A 26893-nucleotide genomic window follows, 5' to 3' on the forward strand; every position below is an offset into this window, starting at 1 on the left:
TCCTTCCTAAACCGGATATGACGTCACACGTTTCTTTCGTATTTTTCTCAAAAACTTAGAGTAACAAGAAGAAGAGAATGTTGGAAGTTTTTTGAGAGAGAGCAGTGAATTGATTGACATATTGTCTATCCTGCGTTTAGGGACACCCTTTCTGTTAATCAGTTTTTTATCGATAGCTTAAAGCCATAATTTGTAGAATATTTAAGAAACACCTTCAGAAAGCAATATACAATTTTGATAGCTGTTTATGAGTCTTTCAAAATTAATTATATATACAAGTGAAGCAAAAGTACGTTTGAGAAAAGGAACTTATTGTCTATTGATTATGGATAAAGGAAATAACGCTGAAACGAGAAGATGTCAGTGCGTTTCTTCTTATTTGCTGGTTTCTGGACTGCTTCTCCTCACAATCTTTGAGTCATTGGAATATTTTCTTGATATCCGGTGTACACATATTTATTACAATCAAGTTTTCACCATTGCTGAGAAGTGTCTGTTTATGGCGCAAGTATAAATATATTTACATACGCAGCATATTTTGATAAACCACGGTCAGTAAAATGGCGAACAGTAATCCAGGTACGGGTAAGATATGGTTTCTTGTTGCTTGTGAACCTAGAAGAGGAAGAAAAATAATTTACTGACTTAAAAGTTGTACTATTTAAAAAAAAATGCATAGTCCTAACACATTTACCATAGAAGATAAAGAAAAAATTGCAAAAAAAAAAAACCTTTTTACTTAATTTTTTTAAAAAAATTGATTGTGGTAGTAGTATAATTTACCCATACTTTTTCAATTAATAATTGAAATTGTTAAAGCAATATTTGCATTTCATAACACATTTATGGAAATGGTCTTTCTTCTAAAAATTGAAATAAAATAAAAACAAAAACATTCTACGACTATTAATATCAACATTAAATTAAATAAAATGAACAATAATAATGACAATAATGATTTCTAATACTCTTAAATATTATCTCAGATTATATTACAGTAAAGTAATTGGATTGTATCAATTTTTGAAGTGAATGATATGTGCTTCCAGAAGACATTGAATTAAGTTTAAAGTTCAAGTTAAATTTCAGTGTATACATCATTATCCAAATCAGTGTGTAAATAAGAATAGTCGCTTAGATATTTCAACCTTTTAGAGTGGAAGTTTTTAAACGAAATTCAAAGAAATTCTTTTAGGTTTTTGAGCAAAATCCCTTTGAAGTAAGACAAAACAACGTTAGAAGAAGCACAAATTATGCTGTAATTTACAAATTTGTGCTTCTTCTAACGTTGTTTTGTCTTACTTTACTGTTCAGCACAAAGGTATTTATTTATCTTAAAATCACTTTGGTTTTTAATCACCACCACGGAGCTGAAAACAAAAAGAAAAGAAAAGAAGATTGAAACATTCAGTGTTAACCATGGAAAGAATGATACCCAAAAATCACATGAGTGTAGTTACAAAAGTTTCCAGTTTTTGTGGTGAACCACTGGTTCTTGATATATGTATGTGGTTTCGAAGGGAGAGGAGGGGAGTCTATAATGAAAAAAGAAAAGAAGAACAAATTTTTGGTGATTCTTTTAAATCATAGCATCATTTTTGGAATCGCAAGAGAAAACTCATTGCTTAGTTCATGCTGTTCAAGTTGTTATTCACATAAAGTTGTTTAGGTAATCAAGGATAAGTTTACTGCTAGTAAAACAGGGAAACAAACACACTGTTTGCTATTTGTCTTATGATATTTATCCTTATTAAGTATGATACCCTGTGGCAGCAACATTGAAATGCTTCGAAAAGTCAGAACTTTACCAACCAAATCATGGAGAAGCTGCATTGAAGTAACGTTCCCTCAATACTAAAGCCAGTCGCTTTCTTGCTTTTAATATAGAGCGAAAGTGATCCCAAACAGAGGGAACAAAGGAAAGAAAATATTGGTACAGTTGCTACTGCCATCTGTCGAAGGTATTAGAAAGTAATGGCGGTCAACACAGATAGTTAATTTTTAAATTTAAATTTTGATATTAACCAAATAACAATTTGATTTGAATTGTTAGCATTCATCGCCATCGCAACGTATTTTGTCGGATTGTCGCCAGGTAGCGTAGCCAATTGTAACAGAAGTCAGCGTGGCAAATAAATAAATAAATAAATAAATAACTAAATATATATATATATATATATATATATATATATATATATATATATATATATATATATATATATATATATATATATATATATATATATATACTTGGTATTTGAAAATCTAGGTAAAAATATTTTTGATTTGACAATGCATGGAGTTAAACATGCCGATATCATCTCGGTCGTTTGTACGCAATTAGAGGAGCGGAAAAACTAACTAAGACGCAGAGAAGGGCTAAAAGAATCCGCTACCAGATGTTTACAGCGATTCATATCACTACGCCACATACAGTAATAAAAACACTTAACAAAAAAAATAATGTAAGAAATTTAAAATGAAAATATTGAGCCACATGGAGTGTTTTTCCTATTAATTAAGAATCTAATGTCTTCACATAAAAATAGTTATTTCTAAATATGTATTTAGTCTACAATTTCATACACAAAACATGTGAAAAATTATAAAATATCCCTGTTTTAAAAAAAACAATTGGGTTAAATCAAAAAAATCATAACTACAGATTATTTTTAACGTCTGTTTTATTGCATCAACAGGGATGAAAGCAGCAATGTAGTATGTAAGAAAAAGGAAATTCAAATAATGGCCGTTTGAAACTGAAGGAAATGGTCTGTCCGGGTGTCAGAAAACATAAGGAGCATTACATATTATTATCAGCGTATTTACCACTATTCTTAATAAGTTTTCAACACCCCAAAAAAAATTCAGAGACATTACTAGAAAATAATGAGTAACTAATGTGCTTAACCCGTAACAGGTGAGATGCGGTCTCACAGACTGCTCAAAAGTTCATCCTATCACCCCTATTTTATTTTCAGTTCGATTGAATGGTTTTTCCCTATAACTTTTTGTTTTGTGACCTTGGACACCCCTTTTGCTTACCAGCATCTTTTGGCGAGTGCATCTGGTTTAAATTTCATTGCATTCTTTAGAAGCGGTCTGTAAGACCGCACCTCACCTTCAGCGTTACACTTTTTGGCAGAAGTAGACATAGCGAACCGTTTAAATAGGGGTTCTTTTATCTTACCCGCGTTATGCAGAAGAAATGCAAACTATTCTAGTTGAAGTTGAGAGATGTTTGGTATGTTCACAAAAAAATACGCAATGATGTTTTGGGGACAATTTGGACAGAATTATTCCTGGAAATACGACGCAAAATACTTATAGTTAAAGGACTGCAAAAATTTTCTTGCAATGTGATATAATCAATTTTCTGGTATTAAAATGTTCCGTATGTATTAAACACTTAAAACAAAATCATTACTAAATAATAGATTAATTTTATAATGAGTAGTAAATTATTTACCGAATAATATGAATTTTTTTGAAAAAACTTAAGGCTCTACTAAAATTTCCTCGGAAAAGTTATATTTTAATTCAGAATTCAAAAATATTTTTTTTCTGTGCTAATAAAAGTACAAAGAGCACTTACGAGAAGTTGCAGGAATGTATCTTAATTACACGATGTTTAAAAATCTAAAAGTAGAGCGGTCTCTGAGACCTCACGTCCCCTGTTATGTCCTACTTTTTCACCTCCCCTGTTATGGGTTAAATTCGGCCAGCAACAAATCTGGCAAAAAGCAGGCAAATGTGCCGCTTTCGGCCAGTAACCTTTCTCAATTAACCTGAAATCGCCCTGAAGAATTCAGAAATGCTCCCTGCAGACGCCGGTCACGTGTTTGGAGTAAACCTGGAAACTTCCAAGACAAATAACAGATGTTTATAGTAAGAGCTTGGCACCATACTGATTTTTCAGGAAAGCTGCTAAGCAGCCGTGCTAAATGCAAAAGTCGTTTCTTCAGCTATATTAAAAATGAGAAGTTGCCGATTAATGTTTTAAGCCTTTATGCATTTGATTCAGATTCAGCTTTTTCAGATTTTTTTAAGAAATACTTCCCATTGACAAATGACCATAAGGCATTGCATTTAGGTGAAATGTCAGAAAAAGAACCACCTGGTGACCGTAACTCAATTTTGATAAAAAGAGCAGATACGACTTTTGTGCTTAACTCGGCAGTAAAGCACTTAACAAATGTAGACAAAGCTAAAGCAGAATTGCAAGCAAATACCTAACATTTTTTTATTATCAATTCTTGCAAAGCTACAGTCTGCTGCAGTTTACCCTCGTTTTTGGCTCAGTCATACTGGACGGGCAGTAATTGAGCAGAAAGAATAACGTTTTAAAGAAATATTATATTTTGACACTGTTTAGCTAAAAAAAAAGTTTTCACAGCAGAGAGATATCTGCATTCATGCAACTGGAAGCAATACAGGAAAAGTTTGCAAAAAGATTTGATTCTCCTAGGAAACTATGATTTCGCTGGTTTCCCTCAAGTAGAAGTGGGTGAAATCCCGAAACTTTGCACGGAAATAATTTGTGACATTTCGGATTTCTTTTTTTTTTTTACACAGTAAAAAGCCCCATTATAATTCCTGAAATGATGAGGTAAGCATCTAAAACCGAATAAAGACCAGCAACCGTTCGCCTTGTTGGTGGGTGCTCTTTTCAGGTTTAACTATAGCTTAACATTTTACTGATTGTGAGATAAAATCAATCATAGTAGTAAAGGAATGATTACACTACATTCAAATTTATTTTAAATAAATTGTATTACTTGATTTGTTTGAATGAGGACTGGTATTTGTTGTTCTCTTCTGCTGTTTCTCGTCTTCCATTCGACTCTGCACTTTCCCTGGTAAGAGTTGTTTCTCTATAAAATGAAGAATGGTTAATTAGATTATTACAAAAGGAAAAAACTATCATCAGTTAAAAAAATACAGTAATTTTGTATGATTGTGCTACACATACAAACTAACTACTTTTAACAATTACTGTAAAACCTGTCAAAAGAGCGTAGTTAAAGATTAATGTAACAAACTCATGACTAGGTTAAAACGATATTCAATTGTTTAAACTTCTTGAACAAATGAGAAAAAAAGTTTCCTTTTTTTAAAAAGATATAGTGTCAATTAATCGAAAAATAAAATCATTAGAAAAACTGAGATATCTTCTCTAAATAATTGTCAAACAAAACTAAGCTTTAAAGATGAAAAACAAAATGTCGGTTTTTTTAAAGGTCCTTCATTGATTTTTTTTAAGTTGCATTTCTAAATTAATCTCTTATTTCAGCAGTTAGAAGAAACAAATGAACTATTTGATAATTAAATCGCGTTTTTTCAACGCGTTTCTCTAACTTACTAGTTTAAACGTGAAGAAATCATAATGTTCTTCCAAAAAGCCTTTTTAAACTTTCCAACGTCTCTCTTCGGTTTTTTCCAATAGCATTACGAAACTTGCATTAAATATGTAAGTAAAAGGAAACTTTCTGTTGAATGACTTGAAATTTAAAATATTAAATTGATCCTTTCCTCCCAAGTCATTGAAACATTTCAAAATTGAAATGCAAAATAAAAAATACTCACAAAAAAAGGAACATTTCCGAATATATATTACTTAAATAAACTTAGTTTAAATTCTCACCTGTTTTTTTTTTTTTTTTTTTTTTTTTTAAAGAAACTAGAACATTTAGAATCATCTAAAAACAATAAGATGTAAGGACACAAATTTACGCAAGCTTTTAAACAAGATTGTTAATAATCATAACAATATCCGTATGTAGGCATTTTTACACACATTTAATCTACAATGCGGAAAGTGATTTCCAAACTTCTGGTGCATATGTTCATTTTTTTCAAAACAAAGCTGCACGGTTACCCGGGGTAAGATGTCGACAGATAACTAGACGAAAGATATCGTATTTTACTTTTTAGACAACAGAGAGTAGAGCTATTCATGGAATAGTAAAAACTTAAAAAAGAAAAAGGAAAAACAAGTTTAAGATAATCCAGTGACCAAATCAAAATGTTTGTGGAGGGGTTCGTCCTCTGTTGATCACCTGTTTTTTGTTTGATGGCCCAGCGAGTTTTATTTTTGTTCATGGTGGACTATGTTCTTCTCAGTTCAAAGTAAAGTCGACTCGCGCTACAACGCGATTCGATCTACGCGAAACAGCTATAACGCGAGTTTTTCACGAGTAAAGAATTTTAAAATTAACGGGAATTCCTCGCCGCAACACGAAATTTTCCGTTGAGGAATCGTTGGGCGTAAGTATTGTCTTCGATTCTGGCTATTAAATACTGGTTTCGTGAATAGACTTCATCCCTTTAGCATCACTGAAGTGCGGAACTCCCAAAACTATTCATATCGTCACTTTGTTAGTGTATACAAATAACCAGCTCGTGTTTCCCATTCTAAATGTGAAAGTTGATTTAACACAGTAGCATCCAAGCGTGCTTTTTCAGCTTAGCTAGGGGAGAGAAAATTTCTTAAATTAAAGAAAAAGTGAGGGTCCTCGATACTGAGGCAGTGGCGGATCCAGACGATCCTGTTGGGAGAGGGGGGCAAAGGAAAATGGAAAAATAAATAAATAAGAGCTGAACATGATGCGTTATTATTATTTTTTTTCAATAATGTTTATAGCATTCAAAGATTTTGAATGAAAGTTACAAATGTTTCGAGTACCAAGAATTAAAAAAAAGAAAAAAAAGAATGTCTACTAACATTTTGGATCTGTTATCCAAATTAAACCCTTCAATTTTTGATTCGTTTGAGGACTCGTGAAGCACTTTCAGTAGCCATTTAGGTCTTCAATTGTAATTTTTTCCTTATAAACAAAGATTGCAGCATCAAGATTTCGTACCGAACATAATGAAATACAAAAATTTTTATAAATCAAATTTGAGGATAGTTATGGAGTAGTCTGCTGATTGAGCTGTTTAATATTCGCGCGTAGGTTAGAGTGTTTGCGGGATCCCCCCCCCCACGAAATCTTTTGTTAGGAACACATGTTTAGACTCTTTGGTAGTTAGTAGGAGAAAGGGAGGCTTGGAGGTAACTCTTCGGAAACGTTTTGAAATTTAAGGGTATATTTTCGAAAACATAATTGTTTGCTATCTTTGATGGCTTGAAGGGAGAGGATGAGATGCAGAAATTGGCCCCAGTCGTTTTTTTGATATTAGAGCTTCATAAATGATATTTTAGATATCTATAGTTATCCTAAAAACCAGGGAGTTCGGTGGTTTCCCCCGGAAAAAAAATTCGGAATTGAAGTCCTAAAAACGCAATTGTTGTCCACCTTTGATAACATAGCAGAAGACATGGGGTTCAGAATTTTCCCCAAGAAATGTTTTGGTGTAGAAGTTAAAATACGTGGAAAGAAGGACATGGGGGGCTGAAATGTTTCGAAACTGAAGTCCTTATTACGCAGTTATAAGCCACCTTTAATGATATAGGGGTACGAAAGAAGATCGGAACTTTCCATATCGGAAATTGTTCAAAATTGGAGCCTTAAAATCCAATGGATGGCAGTCTTTGGTAGTGTTAAGGGAAGAGATGGGTCCAGGAGCTATTCCTCAACTTTTCTATATTGAAACTTCATAAACGCAATCTTAGTGGATCTTTATTGATGCTAGGGGATAAGCTCGGGATCAGGGGCGATCCTCCGGATTTTTTTCAAAATTGAAGTTCTAAAAACGACATTAAACGCCCTCTTTAACGACATTTTCGATTCGGGCGATTTTTTCGAAATTGAATCTCCAAAAATTCAATACATTGTACGATGTTGGATGACACTGAAGAGAGGGGTTCAGGGACTCTCCCCTGGAAAGTTTTTGGCTTAAAATTGTAAAAATACAGTTGTAGGCGATTTTTTGTGATGTGTTAAAGGAGGTGGGGAATTTGATAGCTTGGAAATTTTTCGAATTCACAAACCTTTTAGGGGGCGATCGCCCCGCTCCCCCCGCTCTGAGGATCCGCCACTGTTTGGAGTACAACATTGATATCTACCGGTCGAGCTTCACAGCATCCACCATCATCTTCAGTTTCTTAGTTATAGTAGTTATTATATTTATCTACTGTAGAGCAGGGTAAAATAGTGTTGCAATTCTGTACATACAGTATTGCACTTTGTCTCACTCTCCCATCTATCATTAATTTTGTGCATCATAACATTATTTATAATGAATAACGTAGTTTTTTTATTTTAATGCAGTATACATTCAGTTCTATATGTGGAAAACAATGACACATACTTAAGGAATGTATTAAGGCAGTCTGAAGGGTGTTTACAAGTGTCTAAAACAATAGTTTATGTTTTTCAAGAAACTGTGTACATACTCTTTTTTACACCGTGAAATTTCAACTTACGCGAGGGGTCCTGAAACACATCTCTCGCATAAGTCAGGACTCGACTGTACGTCGCAATTATTTAAAGTAATTATTTAAAATAATGTGAAACGCAACGTATTTATACAGTGCCAGAATATTTGACTGAAGTTTAATATCATTTAGCAAAATGGCAGTTTATAAATCTCTGCCACATGGGACAAGAAAACTCGATATCTATTGCAGATAAATATATATTGCTACTTTATTTTTCCGTAATACTTCCGGGGCACTTCACTCATCAATTACAAGCATTGCATTTTACATTCGATGCCGTCTTCTAAGATTTCCTTTCGTGTCTATCCAGTTATCAGAACTTATTGCGATATTTTAAAATTTAAAAGTGACCAGAGCTAAGTATTTAGAGAAAAATAGTTTTCTAATTAAACTATTACTGTACAATTAAAACTGACACAGTATACGTTATAAACCTCTCAATGTAATTAGTAGGATTAAGTAGCCGTATTCCGTCCATGGGCCAATTTCGTCCTTGTTTCTCTGGTCTCACACATGGTGTCACAACCAAAGATATTTTTTTTCTGGTTGCGGTCAAGAATTATATTATTTCATGGATGTTTCATGAGTCTAATCCACTATTTTCCGCTTGAGAGCAATTTTTCCGGTTTTTGAAAACTTGAATTATCGTAATATAATTTGTTAATGATATTTGTGGTTAATTAATTTTATTTGACATATTTGTTTAGGGTAAACTGGATAAGCGTTTCCTATTTACTTTTAAGGTATTACAGCATGCATAAATGCAGATTTTATGCAAAGACAAACATTCATCCAAAAAAAAAGTAAGTGGTTTAGTAGTAAAAAGAGCAACATTTTTTTTTTTTACATTTTTAACTAAAGGAGAGACAAGAAATAAAATATTGCACATGGGGCATATTTTCTACTTTGTTTGTTCTTATAGCCATTAAAACTGTGGAAGTATTTTTGAACTCTGATAAACTTTGAAATCATAATCAGATCTAAACTTTTATTTTAGTGGAAGGGTAAATAAAGCTACAGTGGCTACTGTCATCTGTCTTGCAAAGGAAAAAAATAATAAAGACAATGTTTTGTGATTTTCTTCCATGCACAACAGAAACTAGAAAATGTTGATTTAATAAATACATGTGAGATAACAGACAAAATAATGTGAACTGCGACGAGGATGTCTCCCATCCACATATGCTCATCACATAATTTCTGTCTCAATTAGTGTATTAATTAAAATTAATATTTTTAATCACTTCACATAAGAAATAGAATAATCAATTTCAGAAATAGACACACTCCATCAAGCAATCAGAAATATGTAAAGAAAATGAAATTAAAAGATGGAAAACATCTGAATAAGAAATAAAAACGCGAGGAACAACAAATCCGCAGAAAAAAAAGTTATATGCCTGAAAATAGCAATTTCGTTTTATGCAGATAACATTCATTTTATCCACAAAAACTAAGACTTTTACATTAAACATTTCTTAGAACAGCATAAATAATTCACCTGATGAAACTACATGTGAGACATCTCTTAGAGAATTCGTTGTTGGAGCACCAAATTCTTTCTTTTGGAAGGTTGTCCATTCTTGAACTGGTTGGCTTTCTGTTACAACTAAAAATACAAAACCAAACTTTAATACTGAATTGTATTTTAAAATGACTCTGGAAAAATCATCTGTGCGATGGAGATGCTACAGTAGATCGGTATACAATATGATAATAAAGTATGGGACCCCAAATCCGAAATGCTCTGGACCGTGATCTTTCGGATTTTGGATTTCCACTCAAAATTGTCACGTTTTTCCTTGTTTTGCTAAAGTCGGGCTAAATTTCTTTTATGTTTGATCAATCTGAATGAAAGTATATTTCATACAGAACATAAAACTAGGGGATGTGGCTTAGATTCTAGGTGAGTTAAAAATAGTGGCTTCCCGTTTCACCTTTTCAATTTTAACTGCCAAAAAGTAACAAAGGATTGCACTAGTCTGTTTACAATATCCGGTTTGCCCTTTGATCATTAAAACATAGATACGGCAAGTGGGTGTGGTTGTTGATGCAGGAATCTTCGCGGGGGAAAGTTAGAGGAGACCACGTGACTGCGTCCTTCCTCGAACGACGTTGCACCAGAGCTGTACTAAACCTAGTAGGGATTTGAATAGTCGTCGATTTTAATTTTCCACCTTCCGCCTAAAATGTTATGGCACATTTTTCTTCTGTCATCCGCAAGCGCATAATGTATTGATTTATGTTGAGCTATGCCGATTTAAAAGTATTTATAAAAGTTGCGCTCTCGTAGAATATAATAAACATGCTCTCCGCATGTTTCCAAATGGTAGGACACACTAGAAAATTAAGACAGGAGTGTGAAACCAGTTTCACAAACGTTTACCATTACTTTGCGCCACAACTTTATTTTCTGCACTGTAGTACTCTGCCTGAACAATGGATTTCTTCGCTCTTAATTTCCCTCTGAAAACGCCCGAAATTTATTTTTTTCTTTACCAAAAGAAAGGGAAGAATTTTTCAGCATAAAAGTTATTTTAGCATGTCAATTTTTATCACATCATCAGTAGAAGGATGGCGGAATAGTATTGCAAGCAAAGCCGCAACAAAGCATTTAGATTTGTTTACAATGATTAAGTTTTTGAAGGACGAAGAAGCTTATAACTGAGTGTTATATACTAGCTGGTGACAGAACACGTTCCAAAAAAAAAATAAGTACACGCGATTGAATAATTTCAAGTTTTTTAATATTTTCAATTTCAGATTTAGATTGAAACAAGAAGTTCTGTCTAGAACTAGACGAGCCTACTTTCCCGTATACCCATACTACTTTCTAGTACCTGATGAATATTCTCAAAAATTGCTAAAATTGCAAACTTTTAAAACATATTTTTAAAACACTAAAAGCTGATTACTAGGAATAAAATATTCCTCACTCATCTAAAAAAATTAGATGCGTAAAAAAAATGCAGCAACTTTTAAACAAAGCAGCTAATACACTTTTTTCCATTAAAAAAATCTTTAACGGCTTTCAAAACGAAAAAATATTAATTAAAATTAATAAGCTCATTAAAATAAATTTATCATATCAAAAAAAAAAAAAAAAATCGTTTCTTTTTCCCCTGTTGCCAAAAACAATTTTTTAAATGAATTAATGCACTTACCAAAATAAATAAAAACAATAAAATGTCAACTTAAAGAAATAATTTTCATTGTCAAAAAAAAAAAAAAAAAAAAACCATCTGCGCATATCTTTATGTAGAAACATAAATGACTTCGAGTTTATTCGCCGAAAACTGAATACCTAAATTAAAACCTTAGCGTAAAAATAAAAACAAGTCACATCAACAATAATTATTTCACAGTCAAAACCATAGCTGCGGAGTCGGAGTCAATCTCATTTTGGGGTAAAAGAGTTGGAGTCGAATATCCAATAATCGAAGTCAGTTTTTTGTAATCTGAGTATAAATTTTTGGCAAAGCTACGAAGTCTGAGTCGGGGAGTCGGAGTCCGATTAATTGTCGGGTACAGGAGTCGGAGTCCGGGTCAAGTGCCGCTAAATTCTCAGAGTCGAAGTCTGGAGTTTGGCGTCAAGAGCTATTTCCAACAAAATTTGTTCGAAGTAAATCCGCCTTCAAGTACGGAATCTACATTGACTTTCAGTTTTCCCGTATGCGCTAATGTTAAGGGATTTGAACTGTTCAAAATTGAACGGAAAATTGTTCAAATCAAAAAGATATTTTATATACAAGTTTTTCATCAAACGCTTTTTCCTACAAAGTTTGTTTGAAGCAAATTCGCCTCATGGTTCAGAATTGCCTTCAATTTCCCCGTAGGTGCTAATGTTAAGTTTTTTTGAACTGTTCAAAATTGAACAAAAAATAGTTCAAATCAAAAAGTGAAATATGGGAATGAGATGTCCTCGCCGAAAACTTTCGAACCAAAAAAAAAGTTTGTTCGAATCGGACTATTCATTCAAAAGTTATTAGGGTGGGACAGACAGACAGACCGACAGACATTTTTCCCCATCTCAATACCATACTTTCCAATTTTTAATTTTTCGATATTTATTCAATTATTTTATTTATTTGACTCTTTTTTTTTGTTTTTTGCGATATTTTTAAGATGCATTAAGCCTTCTTTCATGCTTTTTTCTTCTTTTTCTGACTTTTACTGGGAAAGTAGGCTAAAAATTACAACGATAGCTAACGATAACGTTTTGCAGCAATGCAGAATCCTTTCAAAAATGAAAACAAAGAGCACTGCACGCTTGTATTACATAAAAGTTAATTGTTTGGTCAATTATTTTATTCTATTTTTTAAAATATTCAAAAAATATAGTTATATTTAGATACAAAGTTTATAATTTCTTCCACAGGATGCAGAATAATTTTGTGCCATTCCACAAAAAGTGGACAATTTGTTCCGCATGTTGTAGGTCTATATTTGGTTTCGAAACTAGCAATAAGCATGTATGTGTAATACATGCATGTGTGTTTAATTAGGAAAACGTCTGTGCTTGCATATATTTTTTTAATATTCCTTTTGACGCGAAACATAGAGTTATCACGTTTGGTACAAAATGTCTGATTTTTTCTGAAATGGTCCGTTATTTGTTTATTTTTTGAAATTTAAACTAAAAATGAAATAAATAAAATACACCGTAAGCTCAGTCATTCGATCCGAGGACTACAGTTTCGTGCCCGGAATCACTCATCAGCCCGGAATTGGAAGTGACTGAGTTGGAGGTGGAAAACCTCTTAAAGGGAGGTAAGAGAGCACAACAAACTGGTAGCTTATATAGAATGAACACTGACCAGACGAGTGACCGAAGCAATGTTCGGATTAAAAAAAAATAAAAAATAAATAAAAATAAATAAATAAAATAAATAAAAATGAAATAACTGAAAAACAAATTAAATATTTAATTAAATTGCAAAAACAGATTTTTTGGATATATTGCAAGAATAATGAACTATTAAGGTGATTTCCTAAAGTGTTTTCTACACGGAACAGGTAAACTTCATGAAAAATTAAAAATCCGATTCTACGACAACGATTCTGCACCTTTCTTTTTTGCTCACAATATTCCATAGATTTATTATTGACGCGAGAGTGACATAAATGTGACTGAAAATCAAAATAAAATGAATTAAAAGCGCAAATGTTTATACCATTGCTGTGGATTCAATGAAAAAATAATGACAAACTCCCTACTGCGATTTCTTTTACTGCATCATAATTCCGTATCCGCCGACATCTGCATTATAAAAAAAGGCGGACTCCGACTCTGAATCTGCAGCTTTGGCAGAAATTTAGACAAGGAGGGAAATTGACCGACTCCTGACCAACATAGTTGCGATTTTGCTTTAAACACTAAATTTCAGTCAATAATCTTTTGAATTTTTTCTGCATCGACAATCGACCAAAAACAGTAATTCCTACTTAATGGAAATTAAATCTTGACGGAAATTTAAAATCTCGCCACGCGATTAACGAAAATCAGCTAGCTAAATGCTTTCTTTTTTTGCGTCAATAATCTAACGAAAGAATGGTAAATCGCAGAAACTGTGACTTGATTTGCATAGCCCCTTGTTCTTATTCGCTGAAAATATTTCACAACCATATTAAAGAGCTCTGAGATGCCGGAATTCCTCGTCAACCATAAATATTTTATCTTACTGTCAATTAGCAAACAAGAAGTATTGCAACTGGTCTTGAATTTCGACTGTAAGTACAGAAGTAGTATTGTCGAACATTGTAATGGTACTGCTAAGTAGCATTGGTGTGTAGCAATACTGTTCCGTTTGGCATCCACAAAAGTTATTTTCTTTTCCTCTTCCTAAGATGATCAATGGTTCTATGTTTAGTGTCAATGCAATCTGGGGGACTGTTTGAATTCCAACTCCATTGAATTGTGTTGTGGTCAGAAAACTCTTATAATGATCAATCTGCATTGTTTATCAGAACTAGTCGTTCGATAGTTTTATGACAAATCCATGTGGTCTTTTGACCACGTTCCTTGCAATTTTGGAACTCTGCATTTGGAGAAAGACAAAGGATCGTATTCTTGTCAGAACAGATCAATAAGCCAAGAGATATCTTTGCTGAATAACACAGTGCCACTTCAAGAAACCGTATCAGTCATACATGCCTTTAAAAGGAGAACAAGTACATTCAACTGTATTGTTGCTGCTTGACCATTGTTTGAAATGTTCCACCTTTGTACTTTCAGATGCAAGTCTTTATTACTCTCCCTTTCTACTTAAGACTAATGTGTCTTTAGAGTGAAACTCTTTAAAATTATTCTATGGATGTAGTGAGAACAAAAATTCAGATTATATTGGAAATAGTAAATCGGAAGCGATGTCAGGAATTTGCGACCATGCTACAACAACTTGAGAATATCTTTCAATATTTGGTGCCTAAAATGATCTGCCAATTTCAGGTTCTGCTTATGAATGCTAACAGAGTCGCCTTACCTTTAAAACTTAATGTTTTCCCATTGGCGAGAGTTCTATTGTTAATTGGTTTGCAACAAACGTGAAGGTGTAAGTATTTAAAATGTTCCTCTGATATGTCTAAGATACCTTTAACACGGAACCTTTCGTTGTTACACTTAGTTATTTTATAAAAATGTCCTATATCAGGCACCAACGAAGCTTTAAAGATTTTTAAGTTTCAAAAAGGTGTTCTCTATATATACTAAACGTTATATACGTCAAATATGTAATTTTATATAAGGCAAAGGGATGTGGGTGAACTTTACAAAGTTTCTTTTAAACCGCGTTTAAAGTTCAGATCCTAGGTAGGATTTCATTGATTTTCATATCAAAAAGGTAACATCGATTGCCCCAAAGCAGATATAAGGTTCCCTATTATTTGTATCGAGTAGTTCCAAAATTTTAATTTTGGCACTTGCATCTGTTTGCTTCTCACTGCACCATGTATGCTACGTTGCATTTTATACATAACTTAGCATTTTATATTTAAATTCCAATTAATCGCATCAAAATGCTCCTCATTTACTCTAATTTTATATAGTAAATTGACTCCTTTTGCACATTCTGCTTAGCTATTTTTATTGTAATTTAAAAGCTCTTTAAGTTTTAAAGTGCCTCTCTCGAATTTCTTTATTCTCTCTACTCACATGTATTAGTCACTCGTTACCCCCACCAAAATATACTTCAAAGTCCAAAATAAGCTGTACTAAAATTGTTTCACTTTAGCGACAAATGGATTTTTTTTTTTATGTATTAAAAAGGTATTACTTAGAATAACTTTATTTCAAGGTTTTGAGATAAAAGTTTAATGTTCAATCTATTAAAAAAAAAAAAATGAGTTATGGCTCTTAGCATAGCTCTGACTTCATTTGGATCTCTAAAAACAAATCGCTTTCCTTTCTTCATTCTACAGTATGCTTTTTTCTTGGCGGAAACTCTAGTTAAAAATTAACTTCATGCATCGACATTTTTTAAATTTTTAATTTTCAAGTTAAGATTTCTGATTATAGTTACTAAAAATTGACAATTATGATTTATCGAGTGCATGTTAAATTAGAAAAGTAACATGACATTATTTTAGCATTAACAAAAGCCCTAATATCAGCTGTAAATATATTTTCAAAAGCACCAAAACACATTTTATTAAGAGAAAATTCAAAAAAAAAAAAAAAAAATTAGGTAACTCATCTCTGTTACATTTCACGAATCCGTAAAGCATTTTAAAATTTATGAAACTTGGTTTTTTGTCACAAAAATTAAAGATTAAAAAAAAATACTACCTCTTTGAACTGCAACAAACACCTTGTACGGGATCGTAGATTGTGTTGTACTAGTAGTAGGAGGTATCTCTAAAAATAATTGAGAAGAAAGTGTGAAAACAAAATGATTAATAGGAATTCAAATATTTAAGGATAAGAAACTACCACAAGTAGTTATCAAAAAATAACTTTACGGTATTAATAACAACAAGAACGATGTATATGTGACATATGCAATGCGTTATTCGTTTCTGTCTTTAAGCAGATATCGTCACTTCAGAGCAAAAGTTAGATAGTCTTAGTGTTTTTCCTGGGATTATATATCTTACTGTTGCTCTGAGGTGACAATATGTTGAGAATTATATTTTAAATATCGTACTTAATAATATTTATTTGTTATTTTTAAATAAAACAAGTTGTTAAAACATTTGTCTTTAATTATTTATTAAATTATGACCTAAATAAGTTGTTCACTAGTCGAACATTAATTGAGACAGTAAGAAGCAAAGGGATGTAAATGGAAAAATTAAAAATTTGGAGATAACTAGTACACATGGGAGGTGAACCTTTCCTATGTCTTGGGGCAAGAGATGGTACTAGTAGCTCTGGGTAATTGCTGCTATACAGCATGATAGAAAAAAAGTTCAATGAAAGCCTGCCTAGGATGTTGTCTTTAAACGCATATTTCTCAAAACTTGAAAATGTCCACTTACATCCCTTTTCTTCTCACTGCCTCAATTAACATAATGCTAATTACTCTACTGAAAGGATCAATATGAAAAAAAAAAGTGTTCGTTTTCATGAAAGACGCTATGAGAATTTTAGAACATCCGATTATACCGCTTAGTAAATTTTTCTTTGAAATTGCAATCGTGTACATTCACTTAAAAAAATAGATACATTTTTTGAATCTCAGTTGGATGAAATAGATGTAGTTACCGTTGAACTGGTGGTTTTTTATATAAGAAACAAATTAGTTTTTGTCATATATTCTTCATCGTTATCATTATATTTTTAATTTTGTAACTAACAAATAATCGGTGAAATATTAAATATATTTTCTTTACCTATTGTAAAATATTAAAATCATTTTACAATCGGCATACATACTTTATTATCGACAAACATAATAGTTTGCTGAATAATGCAATTAATTTACATAAAAATACATGAATGATATTTAATAACCTTAGTAACAACCATTGACATCTATATTTTTCAAAATAAGCTCGTTTTGAGCCCAAGCAAGCATTATCAAAAACCGGTATTTTAAAAATGTCTCCAAGTGCTTAAAAACACGAACATTAAACTTCGTCAACTTCTTTGAGAATTTGTGTACCCAAAGTTGAAACAATCCCTTCTAATGATTAAAACGTTATGTTCAAACCTTATACATTTCATTTGTTGCTTCATTAGACACATGCGTTGAGGTAAACCATATCAATTCCAGATACTTTCTAATTTTTCGATTGTAATTCACGATAAATACATATTCTTAAAACTTGTTTTTCCATTAGCTTTTTGTTTCGTAGTTCAAATTAAACTTGGTTTGCTAGCAAACTTCATAAATTAGTACTAGTATATTTTTAAAATCGGGCAAGAATACGGAAATAGATGAAACATCAAAAAACATTTATGCATTTTCAATTTAAAACTACTTAAATGTATGTGTTTAGTGCAATTAAAAATGCCGTATGATTTGAGTATTTTAATTATCACATAATTTTATATGCTACACAGAAAAATTCATCAGAGACATATTTAAGCAATTAAAAAATGATACTCTCGCAAACATGATTGCTTTTCTGTAGTGTTTTAAATTAAAGTTTTTTATTGGTTTATTTACAGTTCAAACATGCGTTTTTTTATTCACTCTGTTTACATCATATATTCGTACAGCTTGACACGAAAAGAAGGCGGATGACCTTGAAACAAAAATATCATTTGTATAATTTTCAATAGGTTTTTTGGTATTATTTTGGAATAGATAGGGTTAGAGAGACCGTGCCTCTTACCATTCGGTACTTTCTGGCGGATTCTACCTATTACGAATGATATAAATGATGTTTCGCTTCGAGGTCTCCGCCATCTATCCGTGGTCAAGCTTTACCAATGTGGCGTACGGATGTGGACCGGGTGGGTGAGGGAGAAATGTCCGTGGTGGAATTTGATCCATGGACATTTGTGATAGTAACTCAGTACTTTAACTATCGAGAAGCGATACAATGAAGGGAGTGAAAACTTTCATTCGTAAAGAAAAGATTCGAAGTCACGTGATGTATTTTTAAAGCAAAGCATTAGAAGATATCAGGTTTATTTAGCTAGTTTTACACAAAACATGTCAACCATTCACCGTTGTTGAGCCACATGGCATGACGTCTTTGCCTCAGCTTTCGCTAAGCCAATGATAAGACTTGCTCAATTCATTTACAAATTTATGCTTTGGGACTTTAACCAATGATCCAAAAAAATAAGTTACTTATTCGGTTATTTCCTAAAGCGAATGCAAATGATATAAATAATAATACTTAGTATTTTTTGACACAGTTAAAACTAAAATGATATTTTTCTTGATTTGCACAGAATATTAATTCATAATATAAAATATTACTATAACATGCAACATACCTATTAGACGAACAAATCCTTCTTTATCACCAAATGTATTCTTCGCGACACATTTATAATATCCAAAATCATCTTCTGTGATATTTTTTATTTTTAGCTGCATCAGAATTTTGTATGAATCTTCAATTTCGTGCAACTCGTATTTGTAGTTATTTATGAGTACGACGTCATCATGACGTATCCACGAGGTGAGTGGCCTTGGAGATGCTTCTAGATGGCATCCGAGTACAGCTTCAGTCCCCATAGAAGATCTAACCATCTGATTGGCCACACGAATTTTAGGTTGAACTGCAAGTAAAAGAAAATGGATTTATAAATATTTTTTCAATTCCTGCTACCAGCTCACAATCTCTGCATATTTTTTGTACAGGAGTTCCTCGTATAACACAGCACTTCTGCAACACGGTTTCGATATCACACGGTACCAAGTTTGCGATTATTATACCACGGTTTCGATATCACGCGGTACGAAACTTGAATTTAATACTTCTTGGTTTTTATGTAACACGAATGTAATATGTATAAAAAATGGATTTTCGTCTTTGTTTAAAACGTTATGTTAATGGTTGATAACTCTAATAAGTTTCTACTTTGTTTTTATGAAACTTGGTTTCGATATAACATGGAACACATTTTCGATATAAGACGATACATCTTATAAACTGAATTTTGTCATGCACATACATAACTAGTATTAAAAATAAGTAGAAATGTTATTTTTAAAGTCTTGTTTAAAATTTTTCGATACCACATGGAACGAATTAACCGTGTTATACGAGGGACACTTATATATACATATATATATATATAGATATATACATATATATATATCTATATATGTATATATATATATGTATAATCTTGATCAAATCTTGCAATTCAATTTTCACCTACTTCCTGTGATCTGATCCTTTTGAAATTTGGAACAATACTCGAGGCCAATTTAATATCAAATTAGTAATTTTGTTGATTGTACAAACAATAATCAGCTATTTTAATGATTAGTGGGAATATAATATTAAGCCTTCTTAATTAAAGTACGGCTTAATTAGTAGTTTCAAATGTATGTTTAAAAAAGTATATAGTAAATTTGAGGATATACTGGCAATTTATAATTTTGGTAGAATTCCTATTCTTGATTTATTTCCCATCCATAAGTTATTTTCGACTCAGAAATAATGACATTGATCATGCCTATCACGGAGGTGAGGATCTTTCCCTTAATATAGGCCTAACAGATACATTTTTCTTGGAAAACTTTTTTTCTCCGTTGCTACAATCTGCATATGTTAAGTTATGAAAACTTAACACTTCGTTTTTTACATGAATTTACATCCCTGAAATTCAAGTTCACGGAGGTGAGAAGTCAGAATAATCAGACTAAGTTTTTAAAGCAAAATCTATCTTCCTGTTTTTCGACAAAAATCTCACATCTCCATCTATGGCTGAAAAAAAAACAAGGAGGCTCCTTTGTATCATGGAAAATAAAATTTGATGTCATTACTGCCACGTGCTAATGAGGAATGGCATTTTGCGTTTAGGTAAGGGAGGTGAGAGCTTTTCGTGTGACATAACTACTTATCCTAAAAAAAAAACGAACTAAAACACAATATTAAAAAAAAATAAGTGTACTTAAACAATTAGTATTTGAGACACTTGTAAAAGGAATAATAAACAAATAATAATATACTTTCAATTGATCAAGATATTAAGCAACATAAACAGTCACAAAAGGTGTATGACATGTCACGACGGTAAGAATTCACATGTTGAGAACCAAAAATATACTAAAATAAAAATTATTATTAAAACATGGTTGGCAGGTTTAAATAGATATATTTTTGATGAAATTAAAAAGCAATGTTAAATGATTTGTTAATTAATTTTTTTTTTGTTAAAGTTACCCGTTTTGAAGAATGACCCTTATAATAATTATTTAAATGCAACAGCTTTATTTCTCTAAATGAAATATTGTACGAAATGTGTTCAATATTTTTCATCATTTATTTTAAATTCAATTTATATTTACGCGTTTTTTTAAAAATATTTTAGATCGCAATTCATGTTAATAATTTATATCTCATCTTAGTTAAGATTTTGTACTATATACATCACAACTAACAAAATATGAAGTAAGATAAGAATTGAAAAAAAATAATTTTTACGCTATATAATAGACAAAGTAAACTCTTTAAAATTATTAATAATATTTTCTGGAGAACAAGGATCAGGAAAAAACCTCACCGTTTTTTGCGGAATTCGCCATCATTAAGGAAATTAATTTACCTAATTTTAATTTTCTCTAAAAACAGCTATACATAAATTTATTAATTAATAAAATATCTGAAAAATGATGCCTTATAAAACTATTAAAACACGTAAATAACTTGAATGCATTAACATCAATTTAATTACATTCCTTTCGTGCTGCACAAATATTTCATCAATAACGGCAAAAGAATTAGTGAATAAAAAAATACAGTAATACATTATGTGACACTACTGCAAATTCTTTTAAAATAAATTAATTACGTTGCACGCAAGTTTATTAGAAAACGTCAGAAGGTTTTATTCATTTTAAAGATAGAAAAAAAGAAATGAAAAGTGTTTTTTATTTAGAAAAAACAATGTTTTGTTCCTTTTGAAATAACTAGGAAGTAATGTTGTTATGATAAATATTTAGACTTCTTTTGTCGACCCCTTTCGATTTTTGCTTTGGTTAAAAGATAGTAGTGATTGTATGAGTATATTTCTTAATATAATTTAAACCAAAACCGTGACTGGCAAACAGGGAAAACTAGCTTTAAGGAAATAAACACCGTCACCTCCAGTTTCTTCGAAAGTATTAACATATACAATAACTTAAATACAAATATATATTTAGTGAGCGATAATATGGATTATTAATAACATAACTGCCACAGAAAGAACAACAGCAAATATAATAATAACAATAATAATAGAAAAATGCTACGATAACTACTATTATTGCTGTTATTGTACTACTAATAACATTTTTTAATTTTGGTTATTATGATTTTAAAATATTTTTCCTAACGACTTACAACTTTTTCATTCTTATAAAAGTTATCCCCAATTTTATAAAATTACCATACACTTTTGTCTGCAGATAATTGATTGAAACAACAATGTACCAAATTTACAATTTTTGTGCTACAAAATGTTGGTTAATTGATTATTTTAATGCCTCATTTTCTATAAATTTGGAGTATTACAAAAATTCCGTCGATCGTTACTGCATTGTCGTCAGAAAGTCAGCTGATGATAAAGTCTTATCAACAAGCAGTTTGTTATCAACAGGCAAATGTGTAGCAGTATTTATTACAAAATAAAGTCCTGTCCAAATCGAAAAATCAAATTTTACAGTTTTTTTTTTTTTAACGGTGAACTATTTACGCAGTTGCCAAAAAAAAAAAAAAAAAAATCGTTGTGAAACGTCATTTTTATCCTGTGGTTTGATACCCTAGAAAAATAGATTATAGCATCAGCCCATGGTTGGCCTTATAAGAACTCCGGTGTTTTTATTAACCCGTAACAGGGGAGGTGAAAAAGTAGTTTATAACAGAGGACGTGAGGTCTCAGAGACCGCTCTACTTTCAAATTCTTCAAAAATTGTTTTATTTTGATACATTCCTGTAATTTCCCTTAAATGTTATTCGCACTTTTCTTAGCACGGTTAAAAAATCTGAATTTTGATTTTGAATATGCTTCTCCAAAGAAATTTAACAAGAGCCTTTCGATTTTTCGAGACAAATCATATGCTGCAGTAAATAATATAATAATCGTTATAAAAATTAATCCCTTATCGATTATTTATTTTATTTTAGTTATTTAATATATGCAGAACATTTTAATACCAGAAATTCGATTATATCACGTTACGGGAAAATTTTGACAGCCCTTTAACTATTAGCCTTTTGCGCCGTATTTCCAGTAATGATTCAGTCCTCATTGTCCATAGAACATCATTACGTAACTTTTGTGAACATTTCAAACTTATCTAAACCTCATCTAGAATATTTTGCTTCTCTTCCGCGTAACGTGTGTAAAACAAGTGAACCTCTCTCCGTGAAGAGACATGTCAAATACTGCAAAAAATTGCATGACTGAAGGGGAGGTACAGTCTTACCGACCGCTTCTAAAGAATGCAATGAAGCGTGAACTAGATGTACTCTTCAAAAGATACTGATAAGCAAGGAAGGTGTTCAAGGTCACAAAAACAGAAAAGCTATTGGGAAAAAACCATTCAATCGAAATGAAAATAAAACAGGGATGGTGGGAGGAACTTTCAAGCGGTCGGTGAGACTGCACGTCCCCTGTTACGGATTACAACAAAAGATTGGTTAAAGGATATGATCCTGTCCAAAAGGGTAGGGGTGGTCTCCAAAGCGGGTAGGTTAACAATGAACGCTCAAAAATCGTAGTTTTTGGATTTTTACCGCAACAATTTCGGTTTTAATTCCAAGAAGGGTTCTGGAACTTCAAAATAAAAAGTGATTTTTGTATTGTTTCAAACCAAATATTTATGTATTATCAAGTATTAGAAACACTTGAAAACCTGCTTTGCCCTACCAAGGGGCCCAAAGCGGGTAAGCTTAACTAATTGGGATTTGGTACATTCACCAATCAAATATGAAGCTATAAATGATAAAATTAGTTGACTAGCTACCTGGCCTTATTAAAAAATACTATACTTAACAAAAAACATATAAAAAAGTTATACTTAATCAATTTAAAGAAAATATATTTGCTTATATAACATAAATAAATAACTGATTAAATGATGTACTAATTAATTGCCATCATTAAAAATAACTTTTTAAAGTTATACTTATCCCATTGAAATAGAAATTCTATGTGTCAGCACATGTGTCAAGAAATTTTTTATAAATACATGATTAAATCCTAAAACAGCTTTGCCCGACCCGCTTTGCCCAGAAGCACGTTTTTTATTTTAATAATTATAGCCTTAAATTTAAAAAAGAAACAAACGAAATGATTATCGTAGTTTGTAGGTGGATGGTGTTAGAATACCGTAATAAAAAATAATAAAAAATAAAAAAACGCTGGTCTTCGACTAATCACAAGTTACAAAATTTCATTTTTCAGTTAAATATAAGTCAAAGGTACGCCCTAAATTATATGCAGTACATTAAAAAACAAAAAATTAAGTATGAATTTAGTTCAAAATCAGACAAATAATGCAGTACCTATCATATACTCCTTTTTATAGTAATGAAAAAATAACAGACAAATACGAAAAATTATTAGCAATATTTATCGGATAAAGTAAATGCGTTTTCGTTACCAATTTACAGTCATACATTTAGCATTTGTCTATCAACTTTTTAACACCATTCTACGAATTAAAATTAAAATAAGCAATTAACTGCGAAATATAATATTGACGTTAATTATTCTTCTTTTAGGGAAAGTCGCATGATTTCCGCACATAACAGAAAATAAAAGAAACCCGTTAACTGACAAAGAAAGCACGAATAAAGAAAATGGAGAATAAAACAAAAACTCATTTCATCTTGATCCTCTCTTTGCAATAATTTAGATCCCATTAAAATTAACTAATGCCATAACCAACGTAAATAAATAGTAAAAAGTATGGAATTATAAATGATTATGTTTAAGTCGTAGTGTAAGACAAAGTCTTACCTTATTGAACATTAAGTAGACTATTTTGTTTGACAGGATACGGTACAGGAAATAAAGTTATAACAGCAAAATATTTTTTTTTCTCCTGCGATTCACATTACAATGCAGGGTTTGAACATATATTTCAAAATAGCTTCCCCATATTTTGAACATTTCTTTCATTGACAACTACTAAGCTATTGTTTAGCAAAGGTATAGAACAAACAACTGATTTTGCTTTGGCTTATCTTGAAAGCAAGATCATTTTGATTCTCATTCATTTCTGAAATAAATACTTTTCAGTATTAAAAAAAAAAATAATGCATTAAATTGTTTCCGTTTAAGATTCGTGAAATTTCATATTTTAAGCAATATTTCTAATGCATTGAGACAATGGAAGCCAAATGAATGTTAAAAATGCGACTAAATATTTGTAAATTTATTTTATTTCTGATCTAAAAAACATGATGTATATATATATATATATATATATATATATATATATATATATATATATATATATATATATATATATATATATATATATATATATATATATATATATATATATATATATATATATATATATAGATATATATATATATATATAAACTATAGTTTACCAAAGAAACTCAAGACTGCAAAGGGCATACAATTCATGCTATCCGAAGCAATTCTTCACCATACAAATAAACCTCTCATGTTATACAATAGCAATTGAGTATAGAACAAAAATAGAATTGCCAAACCATTTTCATATATAAAAAAAGTCTATGGCATCATAAACAAAGGAACACTTTTGAGCAAATATACAATAGAGCTAAAACTAGAGAAACATAATTTTGTAAACGTCATAAATGCGATTTTTGTTTAAGCTTGTAAAAAAATTTATAGCCCATTAAGGGAAAATAGGAAGGATAACATTAACCATACATCACAGAAACTACCCTTAATATCTCAACTTACAATTCACCTGAAGCAGTATCCGCTTGCTTACGGACGGGGGAACTCCATTGGATGCTATGCAGAGATAAGCCCCCATATCCTCCCGTGTGACTTGTGTAAGGTTGAGAAATTCGCCTTCAACCCTCTGCACTGGAAAAGAAAAGAGTTCTTTACTTTCCAACACTTTGCAGCAAAGCGCTTGGAAATCATTTTCCGAACCCGTTAGCGTTATATGCAAATCAAAGAAGTATCTACTTCAGTAAGCATAAGTCCAATTGCTTTTTGCATAAAAGATAAAGAAAAAAAAACGTATATTCCTTTGCTTTTTGAATGACGTTTTTGGTCGTCATTCATATGGATGAAGTATTTATACTAACAAAACGGTGCGTGTATATCTTGTCTTGAATTCTTATGAAGCAGCTTTTAGATATATTTAATATCAAAATATGAAATAGTGATAAAACTGTATTTATGAATAACAAAGGAATAACAATTGCGTGAATAAACAAAACTCTTTCGATTTCAACTATAAAAACACTAATATACATAAAAAGGTTATTTTCTCTAAAATTAAGGTTGTGTTTAAAAACCTGATTTCATATTCCTCTTTCGTTAAAGATACCAAGAAAGCTACAGCAAAATAAACTACCAATATATATGTTTCCTGATTTTGAATATGAAAATATTTCCTTCATAATTCATTTGAGCTACAAAAACTCAAATTCACATATTTTGTTTACATTTAATTTTTTTCTTCTTTTAGACTCTCAATCACATTTAGTTGAATTGAATTTTGACGATATCAAACTAATTGAAATAAATTTAACCATCAAATAAATATATTTTTCAAATTAACTTATTATGGAATGATTGTATTTCTGAATGTTGTTGAATATAAATGTGACACAAATTTTTCATGGAAGTGATGATGTGCTTATACGCATAGTTTTACCGTGGAGGACAAAAGACTTTTGAAGCAGAGTTTTATTAAAATTTCTTTTACACTGGTATTTAAATGCATGTGATATTTGATTTAAAAAAAAAACCGCAATGTTAATATTTATACCTGTCATCATATTTCCCAAAATGTATGTTAAACGCTTCGAAATGATGTTTGGTTATTAAGTCATGTTTGAAAATTAAAAATAAAATAATCCTACCCATGATATAAAATACGCCCAATATCATGGGCAAAATCGTACATGAAATAAGAAAGTGGCTGCTCTTGGGATGATTGCTGAAAAAAAGAGAGAAGGGTGTTCTTAGTGTACCGCTACAGCTGGATCTGCTACTCCGAACACGTTAGGAGCCTTTTTAAAAAATCGGTGTTTAAAGACATTTTAATTACTTTTTTTTTGATGTAGCCGAAATAAAAGTTTAACTAGGACTTTTAAATATTCTTCCAGTTTTTAACACAATTTTTAAATATATGTTGCATATTGAGGAATTACTTGAAAAATTCAAAAAATATATTTCGATACATTTTTACTTTATTAGAACAAAAGTAC

General features: G+C 31.2%; 1 protein-coding gene across 1 annotated transcript in view; it reads right to left on the reverse strand.

Annotated features, from left to right (window-relative positions):
* Window positions 1–396: 396 nt before the first annotated feature.
* Window positions 397–26893, reverse strand: part of LOC129216357 (hemicentin-1-like) — a 113436-nt gene continuing 86939 nt past the window's right edge. The window contains exons 8-12 of the mRNA XM_054850571.1: window positions 18774–19061; window positions 16167–16235; window positions 9885–9992; window positions 4779–4874; window positions 397–615 (exon numbers count right to left, since the gene is read on the reverse strand). Coding sequence (XP_054706546.1) covers window positions 521–615; window positions 4779–4874; window positions 9885–9992; window positions 16167–16235; window positions 18774–19061 — 656 coding nt within the window. The 3' untranslated portion in view covers window positions 397–520. The remainder of the gene's footprint in view (window positions 616–4778; window positions 4875–9884; window positions 9993–16166; window positions 16236–18773; window positions 19062–26893) is intronic.

This window comes from Uloborus diversus, chromosome 2 (genome assembly GCF_026930045.1).
Source record: "Uloborus diversus isolate 005 chromosome 2, Udiv.v.3.1, whole genome shotgun sequence".
Lineage (NCBI taxonomy): Eukaryota > Metazoa > Arthropoda > Arachnida > Araneae > Uloboridae > Uloborus > Uloborus diversus.